Genomic DNA, 11,954 nt, shown 5'->3' with positions numbered 1-11,954 from the left:
GAGGAAATTGTTCATCCTGATGAAATCAAGTGTACAGGTGCAGTACACGCTATACTGTAAAATTGTATATTTGGTGTTCAAATCTCGTGCATTTCAAGTTCGAGGATAGATAGTTCTCGAGAAATCTGTCTTTATATTTATGTTAGTGGTCCATAGAGTCGTGGACATTTGCATTATTAAGAATGCCTACAAATTTAACGAAAATAAATCCACCGCGAAAATTTGTTAATTTGCAGAATTTGCAATAATGTGTTCTTTGATATTCAGCGTCAAAAACGAATTTACAGTAGTGTTTCATTACCTCGTTCTAAGTACCACGTGACCGATGAAGAGGTCTGGGTTGTTATCATCTTGTTAAGTCTGATATCATTTTGTAATAAACTATAAACTATCCCCAGGAAATTTGTGTCAGTTATTTTGACAAACAATTGAACAAAACAGAAAGCACGACGTGACAATATACAATGGTTGGGTTTCAATCCTAATTTTAATTTTGAGGATCAAAACGATGATTTTCATGACACCACTCTTTTTCACCAGACGCGAAACACATTGGAAGTGATAGAACAAAAACCTTTAATACTCTGTGTAAAACCGTTCCATGATAATTCTTTAAGAACTGAGAAATAAAACAACAAAAAATAAACCCAAAATAAAAACAATAATAAAAACAATGAAAAAATCCTATACTGACAGATACACTGGAACATAAAAAATGACGGGTAGAGGGAGGGTAGCGGGTAGCTGTCTCCACTTTTTGGTCAGTCCTATGTACCGGGTAGCTGTCTCCATTTTTTGGTCAGTCCTACTATGTACCGGGTAGCTGTCTACACTTTTTGGTCAGTCCTACTATGTACCGGGTAGCTGTCTACACTTTTTGGTCAGTCCTATGTACCGGGTAGCTGTCTCCACTTTTTGGTCAGTCCTACTATGTACCGGGTAGCTGTCTCCAATTTTTGGTCAGTCCTACTATGTACCGGGTAGCTGTCTCCACTTTTTGGTCAGTCCTATGTACCGGGTAGCTGTCTCCACCTTTTGGTCAGTCCTATGTACCGGGTAGCTGTCTCCAATTTTTGGTCAGTCCTACTATGTACCGGGTAGCTGTCTCCACTTTTTGGTCAGTCCTACTATGTACCGGGTAGCTGTCTCCATTTTTTGGTCAGTCCTACTATGTACCGGGTAGCTGTCTCCACCTTTTGGTCAGTCCTTCTATGTACCGGGTAGCTGTCTCCACATTTTGGTCAGTCCTTCTATGTACCGGGTAGCTGTCTCCAATTTTTGGTCAGTCCTACTATGTACCGGGTAGCTGTCTCCACTTTTTGGTCAGTCCTACTATGTACCGGGTAGCTGTCTCCACTTTTTGGTCAGTCCTACTATGTACCGGGTAGCTGTCTCCACTTTTTGGTCAGTCCTACTATGTACCGGGTAGCTGTCTCCACTTTTTGGTCAGTCCTACTATGTACCGGGTAGCTGTCTCCACTTTTTGTTCAGTCCTATGTACCGGGTAGCTGTCTCCACTTTTTGGTCAGTCCTACTATGTACCGGGTAGCTGTCTCCACTTTTTATTCTGAAATGCGAATATGGCCTACCACTATGACCTCGTTACCACCAGTATAATTAATATAGTACAAGAAAATAGAAGAACTCAAAACGAGATCTTGTCAATTACGTTGATGAACATTATTGGGAAATTTATGGTCGTCTTATTGGGAAATATTTTCTTTTCTTTTTGTGATTTGAAGTTGGACGTGTTTAATGCTCTTTAGTTTGTCTATTTGTTCCGTTGTTGTAAACCCTGTTCTTTTTCTTAAGAACCTGGCATTACTTATTTGGATTGACCGCAATTTATGTAGCGGATGTCGTCGATGAAGCAGAAGACGTTTACTCTTCCGGAACACCTGATCTTATGGGTTTTATACATGTTATTGTCCTGAAGCTGTTCTGGTTAGGCGATCATTATCTGGCGTTAATTCCATAATACAGATTTCTAATCAATATTCTCCTACATTTCAAATAATTAACTCACTTATTACTAGGTCGTTAAAGGCTATTGTTTTCATTAATCAGTATCGCATGTTTAGATCACGTAATACCCTTGTTACATAATCCTGTTGTCTATAGACGAGGTATGACATGCTAACGTGTTCTGATTGTACACTGTACAGACGTCCTACTACGTTATTTTTTGTCCCGAGCTCGGCTACCTCAAGGACGTGGACGTTTAGTGCCGGTCCGTCAATCAATACAGATAAGCAGGTCACGGACATAACTTACAAACAACACCTCCGAGCAAGGCGCTGACCAGTCCTTGACCAGGAGTGAAACAGAACGTAGGATTCCTATACAGTGCAAAAAACGACATTATGCTAATTGGAACTCCAGTTGTACGTAAGTAATTCATAAATAAAACATGTTTCACTGTAGTTCGTGCTGTGGTCGTTGACGGTGTAACTGTCTGCAGTGGTAATGGCCAATTCGCTTTCTGGTACATGTTTGTTTTGTGTTTACTAACAGTCCGAAATCTACAACAAGGTTGGTATGGACACACGCGTGTAAACTAACGAACAGTGGTTTGTAAGATTTAAATTCAGGCATGTAATTAGCATTGCTTATTATGAATTATTTTAATAGATGTTTAAAATGTAGTCATTTTCACTCGCTGTGTTGTAGTAAATATGTTGCTTTCTATGTTGTAGTAAACATGTTGTTTTCTGTGTTGTAGTAAACATGATGCTTTCTGTGTTGTAGTAAACATGATGCTTTCTGTGTTGTTTTCTGTGTTGTAGTAAACATGTTGTTTTCTGTGTTGTAGTAAACATGTTGCTTTCTGTGTTGTAGTAAACATGTTGCTTTCTGTGTTGTTTTCTGTGTTGTAGTAAACATGTTGCTTTCTGTGTTGTAGTAAACATGTTGCTTTCTGTGTTGTAGTAAACATGTTGCTTTCTGTGTTGTAGTAAACATGTTGCTTTCTGTGTTGTAGTAAACATGTTGTTTTCTGTGTTGTAGTAAACATGTTGCTTTCTGTGTTGTAGTAAACATGTTGCTTTCTGTGTTGTTTTCTGTGTTGTAGTAAACATGTTGCTTCCTGTGTTGTTTTCTGTGTTGTAGTAAACATGTTGCTTCCTGTGTTGTTTTCTGTGTTGTAGTAAACATGTTCTGTGTTTTTCCTTGCAGTCGTCATTGATTATAATTGTGTCAGCCTTACAATTTCTTTTTTTATTTTTTATTTATTTTCAAACACTATATTTCGCTGTTGTTGTAGTTCTTGTTGTTATTTTCCATGCTGTCCTCAGAAACCAGGACAGCTGCTCAATATTTTCGAATTTCTCTACTTTTAAATATATAATTCCACACTGGCGACACCAGGCATTAGCCACTGAGTACACTACTTAATTCTGATTGGGATTCCTTACTAGATTTGTGTTAAGCACTTACGTGCTGTGTCTGTAATTTCTCTGTATAATTTGCATTATGTTACATAACTATCTTTACCAATAAGCTATCTGTCTTCTGTGTCTTATCGCGTGTTGTCCGTCAATCAAATTACTTATCATGAATGTCGCTCATTCCAGCTATAGGTTAAAAGTCAATCTTTCACATTAAAAAAAAGTAAAAAAAAACAACATCTGTAACCCTATCACTGGGGTCTGAGAAGACAGACGGAAACGTAAGTACAGAATTACTTATAAATCAATAACAGAGTACTGGGTAACAGAGTACTGGGTAACATACTGATTGTTGTTTACAGAGAGAGGCACGGCTGTGTTATCACCGTTCCAAAGGGAAAAGCTTGAGTACTACTTCAAATTTTTTGGTAAGTATGGGTAGACATGGTATTTATCTGATAAAATTGCCGACGTAATCAGTTGTAAACAACAGGAAAATAAATCTACTGTAAACAAGCTAGTTATATTACTGTAGCGGTTCGGCTGAACTTTTGACCCCTAAGTGTGTAAATAAAAACACAAAGTCGAGAGTTTGGAGAACAATATCCTTAGTGGTCGAGGACCAATGAATCTTAAAACAGATCAATTTTGTAACGAGAAAGTAACAACGAGAATACAAATTTATATATATAGATATATATGGAATGCTACACATTGTGGTCCGCGATATATATATATGGAATGCTACACATTGTGGTCCGCGATGTGGATATGCGAACAATAACACTGAGAGTCGGGGTTGATGAAAAGCTGTGGTACAAAACATGTGGCTGTGTATAGGACAGGACTAAAGTATTGTGTGTGTGTGTGTGTTCTATTTATAGTGGAGTATGAGTAGCAGTGGTGTAACTCAAATTTCAGACAGTGCAGCCTATGGTCAGTGGACTGACAATGACCCTGACACTCTGTACGGTAGACCGCTTTCGACTCTCAACTATACATATATCTGTTACAATGGCGCCAAAGAAGGGACACGGGAAGTTATTGACAAAAATACAAAGTCTTGCTCCGAACTCTGGGAGGTCGTCTTTTCCCCGGGGTTAGGTGAAGGGGAGATAACTCTATAAATACTACAGCCTCAACATTTTACTGGGCTTGAGATAACTTGTCTATGCTCGAACGGTAGAGTGTTGCACTAGTATGCAAGAGGTCCCTGGTCCGATCATAACATGTATTACTTTAATATAGGGACTCTACATAATTGACCTTTTAATTAACCAGAATTGCACGTGCCATCCATCCATCCATTCATCCATCCATCCGCCCATCCATCCATCTATCCAGTTTTATTTTTCCATCCATCCATCCATCCATCAATCCAGCCGTCCATCCATCTCTCCCTCCATCCATCCCTCCATCCATCCATCCATTCATCCATCCATCCGTCCATCCATCCATCCATCCAGTTTTATTTTTCCATCCGTCCATCCATCCATCCATCCATCCATCCATTTTTACTTTACATGGTTTAATTTGTAAACTTACAAACTATTCGAGTTGATGGGGAGGTCTTAACGGAGTTCGAGATCTCCAGTACTCGAAATAACTGCATCTTATCAAATTTCGTTTCATTTTATGACAGATGTCGATGGCGATGGGTACCTGATGAAAAAAGACCTTACTCTCTTATTCCAGGTAGGTTATACAGTAACAAAAAACCCAGGGATAAAGTTGTACCTCTGAGGTCGATTTATACAGGTAAAGATAAACAGCTTCTGTCGACAGTTGGAGTTCGCAGGCCTGGAACAGCAATCATCCTCTACACTGCTATGTCCTGAAGACAATCTACAACAACACAGTGATGTTTGGAAAGATTGTACAAAACATTGTTTGTTTCCTGGGTTTATCGTCCCATGAACAATTATAGTCATTTTGAGGTTCGGGTCTTCCCGTAGTAGCTGATGGCCACTGATGGGTATCAGAGGCCAGGCGAATTCTATAACATATAACGAGGTTAAAGGGCTGACTAGATGACAACACACACGTCAGTAAAGACATTTCTATTGCTAAAACACAAACCGACACGAGAAGGGAGTGTCGAACCACACATAAGGGATCAGAACCTGAGGTTACATACAAACTGGGGTATTCCTATCCCCCATCTGTATAATCCACAGGTATCTCTGTATCATTGTAGAACGAGACATTCAGCCAGGAATATATAAATCCGTACAGACAGAATGTAAATATGTGAGATGTATAAACCCTATCAGGGAAATCATACACAAAGTATTGAATACTATTTGGTTGTGGATCTACCGATCTACTAACATCACATTCTGTTGGTTAAATCAATCTGTATGTCTACAATAGTTAAAACCACGACAAGAAGTATTATGATCAGTTTCTAAGACCTAAAACTTCGCCAGTAGAACCATAAATACCATCAGTCTGTCTGTTAATTGATTTCTGTACATGAGGCAGAAATGATTCTATCATTGTTAACACAATTAAAACGTGTTTATCGGTGAAGAAGTCGGTGATAGGAATCGCACCGTGCGGTTTGTAACAAAATCTTAAAGCAGGTGGTATTTTTCAATGAACTACAATTTTTCTTCATTTATATAATTAGGCTAAACGTACTCAGTACGCATAGCCTATTGCGACGGCCTTTCAGACAAAATTTACCGATCCTTGCCTTCTCATTGGCTGAAATATCGAAAAGAGTTAGAGCCCTCTAGCGGCAATTTTCTGCGTAAATAATGCCGCGACTTTTCAAATCGCTATTTTAAAAGCATCCAAAATTAGTTTGATAAATTTTGAACAATATATTTTACGAAATTCTCGACATGACGTAAGCGCACAGAACACTGTACGTGCGAGTTGGCGCCATAAGAAGCTAGTCTGGTGGCTTGGTTTGAATTATCAACTTACAGCACTTATAAACAAACAAAACTTACAAACAGAACATCAATTTTGTTTTAATCCTTGTCGTTGTGGCAAGATCGTCTTAATATATAACATCATTTTATCTCATTAGACGTCACAAACTTGGACTGTTCGTCCTACGCGCACACCCGCCGATATGACACTTTCATGACTTTCACACCCACCGCCATGACACTTTTTCAAGTTTTTGAAGATAAAAAGTGATGTTGACTTTGTTATAACTTATATATTTTGTCTTTTAGTTTTATTTGATGAAGGTTGATTGTGCTGATTTCTCTATGTTTGTTAATGTGTATCAGAGTTCCTTGAAATGAAAATATTCCTTCAAACAAAGCGCGTAAAAAAAACCCAAAATATTCATGTTTATAATTATCAATTAACTAAAACGAAATATTTCCATAACATATTTATTCATTTAGCGTGTCGTGGTGACATTATCTAATGCATTGGAGATCAGAAATAGTAGTAGCTATATTGAAAATATTGTAAATTTTGTATATATAGGGAAGTCTGGTTTAATCTCATAAATCTATGTCTTTATAGACATAATTACTGGAAGAAAAGTCTTACCATGATACTTCAAGGAAGATAGTCATTTAGTGTAATTACTTACACTTTTATCTATCTGAAATGCTGTGTACACCTTATCTACTTTCCTCAACTACAAATATAATTATAATAAGTAAGGACTATTACTTTGCAATACATTCAAAATAAAGAAGTAGGTATAAAGTCCTTTCGATTTGTTTAAATCCTCATATTGATAGGATAGTAATTGCATCATCTTGGGTATTTCAAAGGTTTTATTTAGTCAACTTCACCATAGAGTTATTTATCATTTGGCTTGTTGACGATAAATATATCGTTGTGTGTATTTTGTGGTTTTTTTTTTTTTTTTTTACCTATTTTGATGTATTTATTGTCGTCAAATTTGAAAGAAGAATTAAAGAAGATATAAAATCGCTTAAAATTAAGAAAAATAGCCTCTGGTTCTCTTATTTTAGTAATTTTTGCATTCCAAAGTGTATGAGTATGGTGAAAGTAATATAGCTTAGCGGTTATTTGTGAATACGTTTAGCCTCTCAGTACTTTCAGTACTTTGATTTTGAAGTTACTGTCAATTTTACCTCTAAAAATCCTCTTCCTCTGAAAGTATTGAAAACAGTTTTCCTGAAAAGAAACCCCGCATTTAGAGACAATTGTCATAAAGTCCCGTGTTATATAGACAGTCAAGTAAAATACAAAATCCGAACTTAAAATTGATCTTATGAAAATTCGATACAGCGATATTGAATCAGTAACAGGCAATGGCTTTGTTGTGTATGGTTTACACATAAACACTTGAGGATATACACACAAGGATTTGTTAAAACTCGCTGGTGAAAGGCCGTCAACGGCTGTGACCTACTAACCTGGTCAGTGTTATTTAACAGACTTGGACGGAGTGTCGACTGACCAACACAAAAATACCGGTGAAGGTCGGTTATAGCTGTGTAAACAAGAGTCGTAGAATTCCTAATGAAACACAAGGGAATTGAGACCTATTAGTACAATGTACAGGTACGATGTTGGCTGGTAGCTTACACTATCCTACCAGTCTTATCAATAAGTAAAATTCTTAATCGTTTGGTGCTCGGTACAAAACAAAAAGTGATTTTCTTTTTGACAATTGTTTCTGTCTGTGGTTTGTACTAGAAGCCTGAGTTTAACGTTTTCTATTGGAATAACTACATTTTTAATCTGTTCCAAGTCTACTTAATCGATTTTCTGGTTGACAATATCTTCCTGTAGATAAATAGAACTGTGCCCATCGTCTTTTCTTTCTTTTTTGGAGCTTAACGTCCTTGTTCCGGTTATAACCGAGTCTAGGACACATGTGCCCATCGCTTGACCGACATTTGTTTTAAGTGGAGGCTAAAATAATCACAGACCTTATCATAACAAGTCATTAAATCCATACAAATCCCTTCGGGTCATTTTAGGTATAATGGTGAGGTCTCTAAATGTCTAAAAGTCTAGGACACGATAGAAATCTTTTATATCAGTCGTGTACATCAATGTTATTTCCTACCATTAAACAATGTGGTGATATAAATACAAGACATTTAAGATTAACATCAACTAAAAGACGTGATGTTTATAAGTAATGTACACTAAAGTCATGACGTTTATAAGTAACAAACACTAAACACATGACGTTTATAAGTAACAAACGCTAAAGACATGACGTTTATAAGTAACATACACTTAAGACATGACGTTTATAAGTAACAAACGCTAAACACATGACGTTTATAAGTAACAAACGCTAAACACATGACGTTTATAAGTAACAAACGCTAAACACATGACGTTTATAAGTAACAAACGCTAAAGACATGACGTTTATAAGTAACAAACGCTAAAGACATGACGTTTATGAGTAACGTACACTAAAGACATGACATTTATAAGTAATATTCACTGTAATACTTTTCAGTAACGTACACAAAGTTGTGACGTATAAGATAAGTTCACCAATATCCATGAATCGTCCATGAGTAATACACAATAAAAATTATTTCTGTTTTATCAACATACGACTCAAATTGTTTCATTCCTTACAGAAAATAATAGAGTATACTGGATGGGAGGAGCGGTCGGCGGCGGCTGTAGAACTCTATGAAGTGCATTCTACATTCTTCGAGGTTTTGCACGAAAAAACTGACATCAACTCAGGTAGATACATCTCCTGCATCTTAGCAGGCCTACCGTAAATGTATATATGAAGATGTAAAATCGAGGGATTTCTCTGTTCTCCGAGAAAACGGTAAGGGGAGGTAACCTAACTTTGTTAACATTAGAGTCATAATTTTCATGCACCGTCCGCCTGGTAATGCACAACTCACATCGGTCATGTTACACGTTATCAATGTTATACCGTGGTAAGTATTTGTCTTTGTCCTGACAGAAGCTGCCGAATATGTTAATTAGACATCTGTGTAATTCGATTTTCAGAATTGATTGGTGTTGATGCTTGGATGTCGTTATGGGAACATATGATACCCGGATGTATGGGAATGCATAATTTCCCAATATGGCTCCGGCTATTACCGAGGTCACTGTTCCGGGTCATGGATACGAAAGAAGATGGTCATTTGGATGCGCTAGAAATCCGGGAGTTTTATGAGTCGTTTGTAAAGATACCAGCAGACGAAGCCGGCGGACTGGCCAACAGAGCATTCAACGAGATGACAGACGTGAGTAGATCAGGTTTTTATTCGTACCAGGATTTATCTTATAAACTTTATTACGTCCAACTAATAAACTCTTGAATGAGTAAACAGCTGAAAATCCGGGCAATTTTGTGGACTACGCTTTTTTGATAGTTTATATTATTAAGATTTCACTGAAATTTTAAAAGTAAAACTGCTGAGTTTTTCTTCTGATATCATGACTATGCTTTTCTCTATAACTACGGTGACTTATATTTGTATGTATTAAATACCTGTTAAGATTTAAGCAAGTCACGTGACAAAAACTCCTTGATATCTGAATTAGGTCGATATACACTTCATATCCATTTTAATTTAAAAAAAAAACATTAAAAACGTTAATAAGACTGATAACTATGATGAAAGAATAGCATGTGGCAGCAGTGTATTGGTTGTATATAAGACACACACAAGCGAATAGCATATTTTATCGCAAATTTAGAATTAGATGCTGTTTAGCTAAATATTAAATTTAACTGTACCATACAGCTGCTGCATCCTTCTAGAACTCGTTAGTGACAAGGATGGTAGGGCTGAATTATGAAGCCTTGGAGGCGACTGAGGAAATCCAAAGAGGTCAAAGAAGAACAGTGTCGAGGATATGTGTATTTTCTGAACCGTAAAACTATATTTGTTTTCTATCTTATCATCAGTATGAATTGATGTGTTACAGCATGGACGTTATCCGCTGACTTTAGAGGGATACGAGCAAATCTTTGCCAACTTCCTGTTGGGACGAACAAAATACGGGCCAGGCCGATACATCTTCGGCTGCTTCGAGCATTCTGCTGACGACCAGTCTAGTCTTATTTCCGGTCCACCAAAAGAAGACGCTGTCACTGCAGTCGCTACAAAGTTCCCGCGCAGATCAAGTGACGCAATCAGAACTCCACTGCGCACGGTCTAGAAAGAGTAATACCGGAAGTTACAGTTAAATGTACATAACAGGATTGATTTAGTACCTAATCATTCCCCTACGGAGAGTTTACGTCGTTGATAACAGGCAGAAATGGTAGGGTGATGTGTGTGCTTGTATGTTACTCAATTAACTAATTTCGTGTCAATTCCAGTTGGATTCGACCCCGACATACACTCATTTCATCAACAATCATTTATGAACAATGAAATTGTATATCCATCAATAATTCTTTTGACCAATAATGTGCCTAGGTTACATTAATGTTGGGGATAATTAATAAGTTTCTATATTTTTAAAGTGTGACTTTAGAATGTTTTACATTAACGATACACAATGCCATGAACTACTGTTAAATATGTATGGAAGGTGAAAGAAATCATAAATAATACGGAAGGCATGCCATCTTTTATTCAAATTATTTAAGAAAATGAAGATACGAAGAAGTTGACGTATATCAATAGCTGAACACTTGGGCATTGATATTTTAAAAAAAATGAACGCATATCGTAAATTCATATCCATTTTGTCAGTTGAAAATATGTTATGACAAAGCTATCCTCACTCCTACCATAGGCCCTAGCTGCCCAAAGCTTGATCAGAGTGCAAACTGGGCAAGTCGGAACATTCTATATCATTTAACAGCCGTCGATTTTTTGAAAACAAATTGATAACTTTGAATGGAATATCTTTGTGTTTCCATTGACCTCTGGGGCCTGAAGTGGTCGGTATTAGTCTTACCTGATTAACAAACATCCTGACACACCTTCATTATCACGAAGTCGTATTAAATGTCATACATTGGTTATGGGATGTATATCGGTAATGTATATTGTATATACTGTGTAAGGGGAGAGAGGGGGTAGGGAGAGACCATTTATATTGTGCCTCCCGTCCCATGATTGATGAATTAATAAAGCTTAAAGATCATTGAGTTTTTCGGTAACATTTTCATTGCTGACACTTTGTGTTATATTTACCTTAGTTGTGATGTTCACATCACAAAATTGTTATAGTATTGTTCTGCATAATATAATTTTTACAGACGTATTACTACACAAATGATTGTGTTCTCTGCAGCTCAGTTTAACCTTATTCCTCCAAAACGTTGTCGAAAATCATTGATATATGCAGAAATTGTTCCACGATGCTGAAAAAAGTTTGTTTCACAATGTACCTTAAATGTTATAAATAATGAAGAAACGTTGATTTGTTTTGTCATGAATCTTTTATATAAAAATAGAAATAAAAATGTTGATTATATCTGATACCTTCTTATTCGGAGTTATTTTTACTTACCTACATATTTGTTACAGGGCACGAATGTGGCGGGAAAACATTTTTTTAAAAGTTATGGTTCAAATTTCCGCGACGTCCAAGAACTATTTACCTCTCTATCAAAATATCCTTCTTCAGTATCTCTTTCGTCCTCGATAACAACGTGATTTA

General features: G+C 36.8%; 1 protein-coding gene across 2 annotated transcripts; it reads left to right on the top strand.

Annotated features, from left to right (window-relative positions):
* The first annotated feature begins 2,157 nt into the window (after nucleotides 1-2,157).
* Nucleotides 2,158-11,773, top strand: LOC132561442 (sarcoplasmic calcium-binding proteins II, V, VI, and VII-like). Of its 2 annotated transcripts, none has more exons than XM_060226171.1 (6): nucleotides 2,158-2,388; nucleotides 3,749-3,814; nucleotides 5,029-5,081; nucleotides 8,942-9,053; nucleotides 9,333-9,574; nucleotides 10,263-11,773. In XM_060226171.1, the coding sequence occupies exons 1-6, from the start codon at nucleotides 2,364-2,366 to the stop codon at nucleotides 10,494-10,496; spliced, it is 732 nt and encodes a 243-aa protein (XP_060082154.1). In that variant the 5' UTR covers nucleotides 2,158-2,363; the 3' UTR covers nucleotides 10,497-11,773. The 2 variants fall into 2 exon arrangements, with proteins under 2 accessions (XP_060082154.1, XP_060082153.1); XM_060226170.1 differs by lacking the exon at nucleotides 2,158-2,388 and adding an exon at nucleotides 2,453-2,532.
* The last annotated feature ends 181 nt before the right edge of the window (nucleotides 11,774-11,954 follow it).

The sequence above is a fragment of the Ylistrum balloti genome, unplaced genomic scaffold, assembly GCF_031769215.1.
Source record: "Ylistrum balloti isolate Yb309-2 unplaced genomic scaffold, AGI_CSIRO_Ybal_v1 Utg371210, whole genome shotgun sequence".
In the NCBI taxonomy this organism is placed as follows: Eukaryota; Metazoa; Mollusca; class Bivalvia; order Pectinida; family Pectinidae; genus Ylistrum; species Ylistrum balloti.
This window is presented reverse-complemented; position numbering and strand designations above follow the sequence as displayed.

Excerpts from the sequence above, each read along its gene's own strand:
- LOC132561442 (XM_060226170.1), top strand. The coding sequence starts at position 2,490 with ATGTTTGTTTTGTGTTTACTAACAGTCCGAAATCTACAACAAG. Across the intron at positions 3,815-5,028 it reads GTACTACTTCAAATTTTTTG|ATGTCGATGGCGATGGGTAC; the intron begins GTAAGTATGGGT and ends ATTTTATGACAG. Across the intron at positions 9,054-9,332 it reads AAAAACTGACATCAACTCAG|AATTGATTGGTGTTGATGCT; the intron begins GTAGATACATCT and ends TTCGATTTTCAG.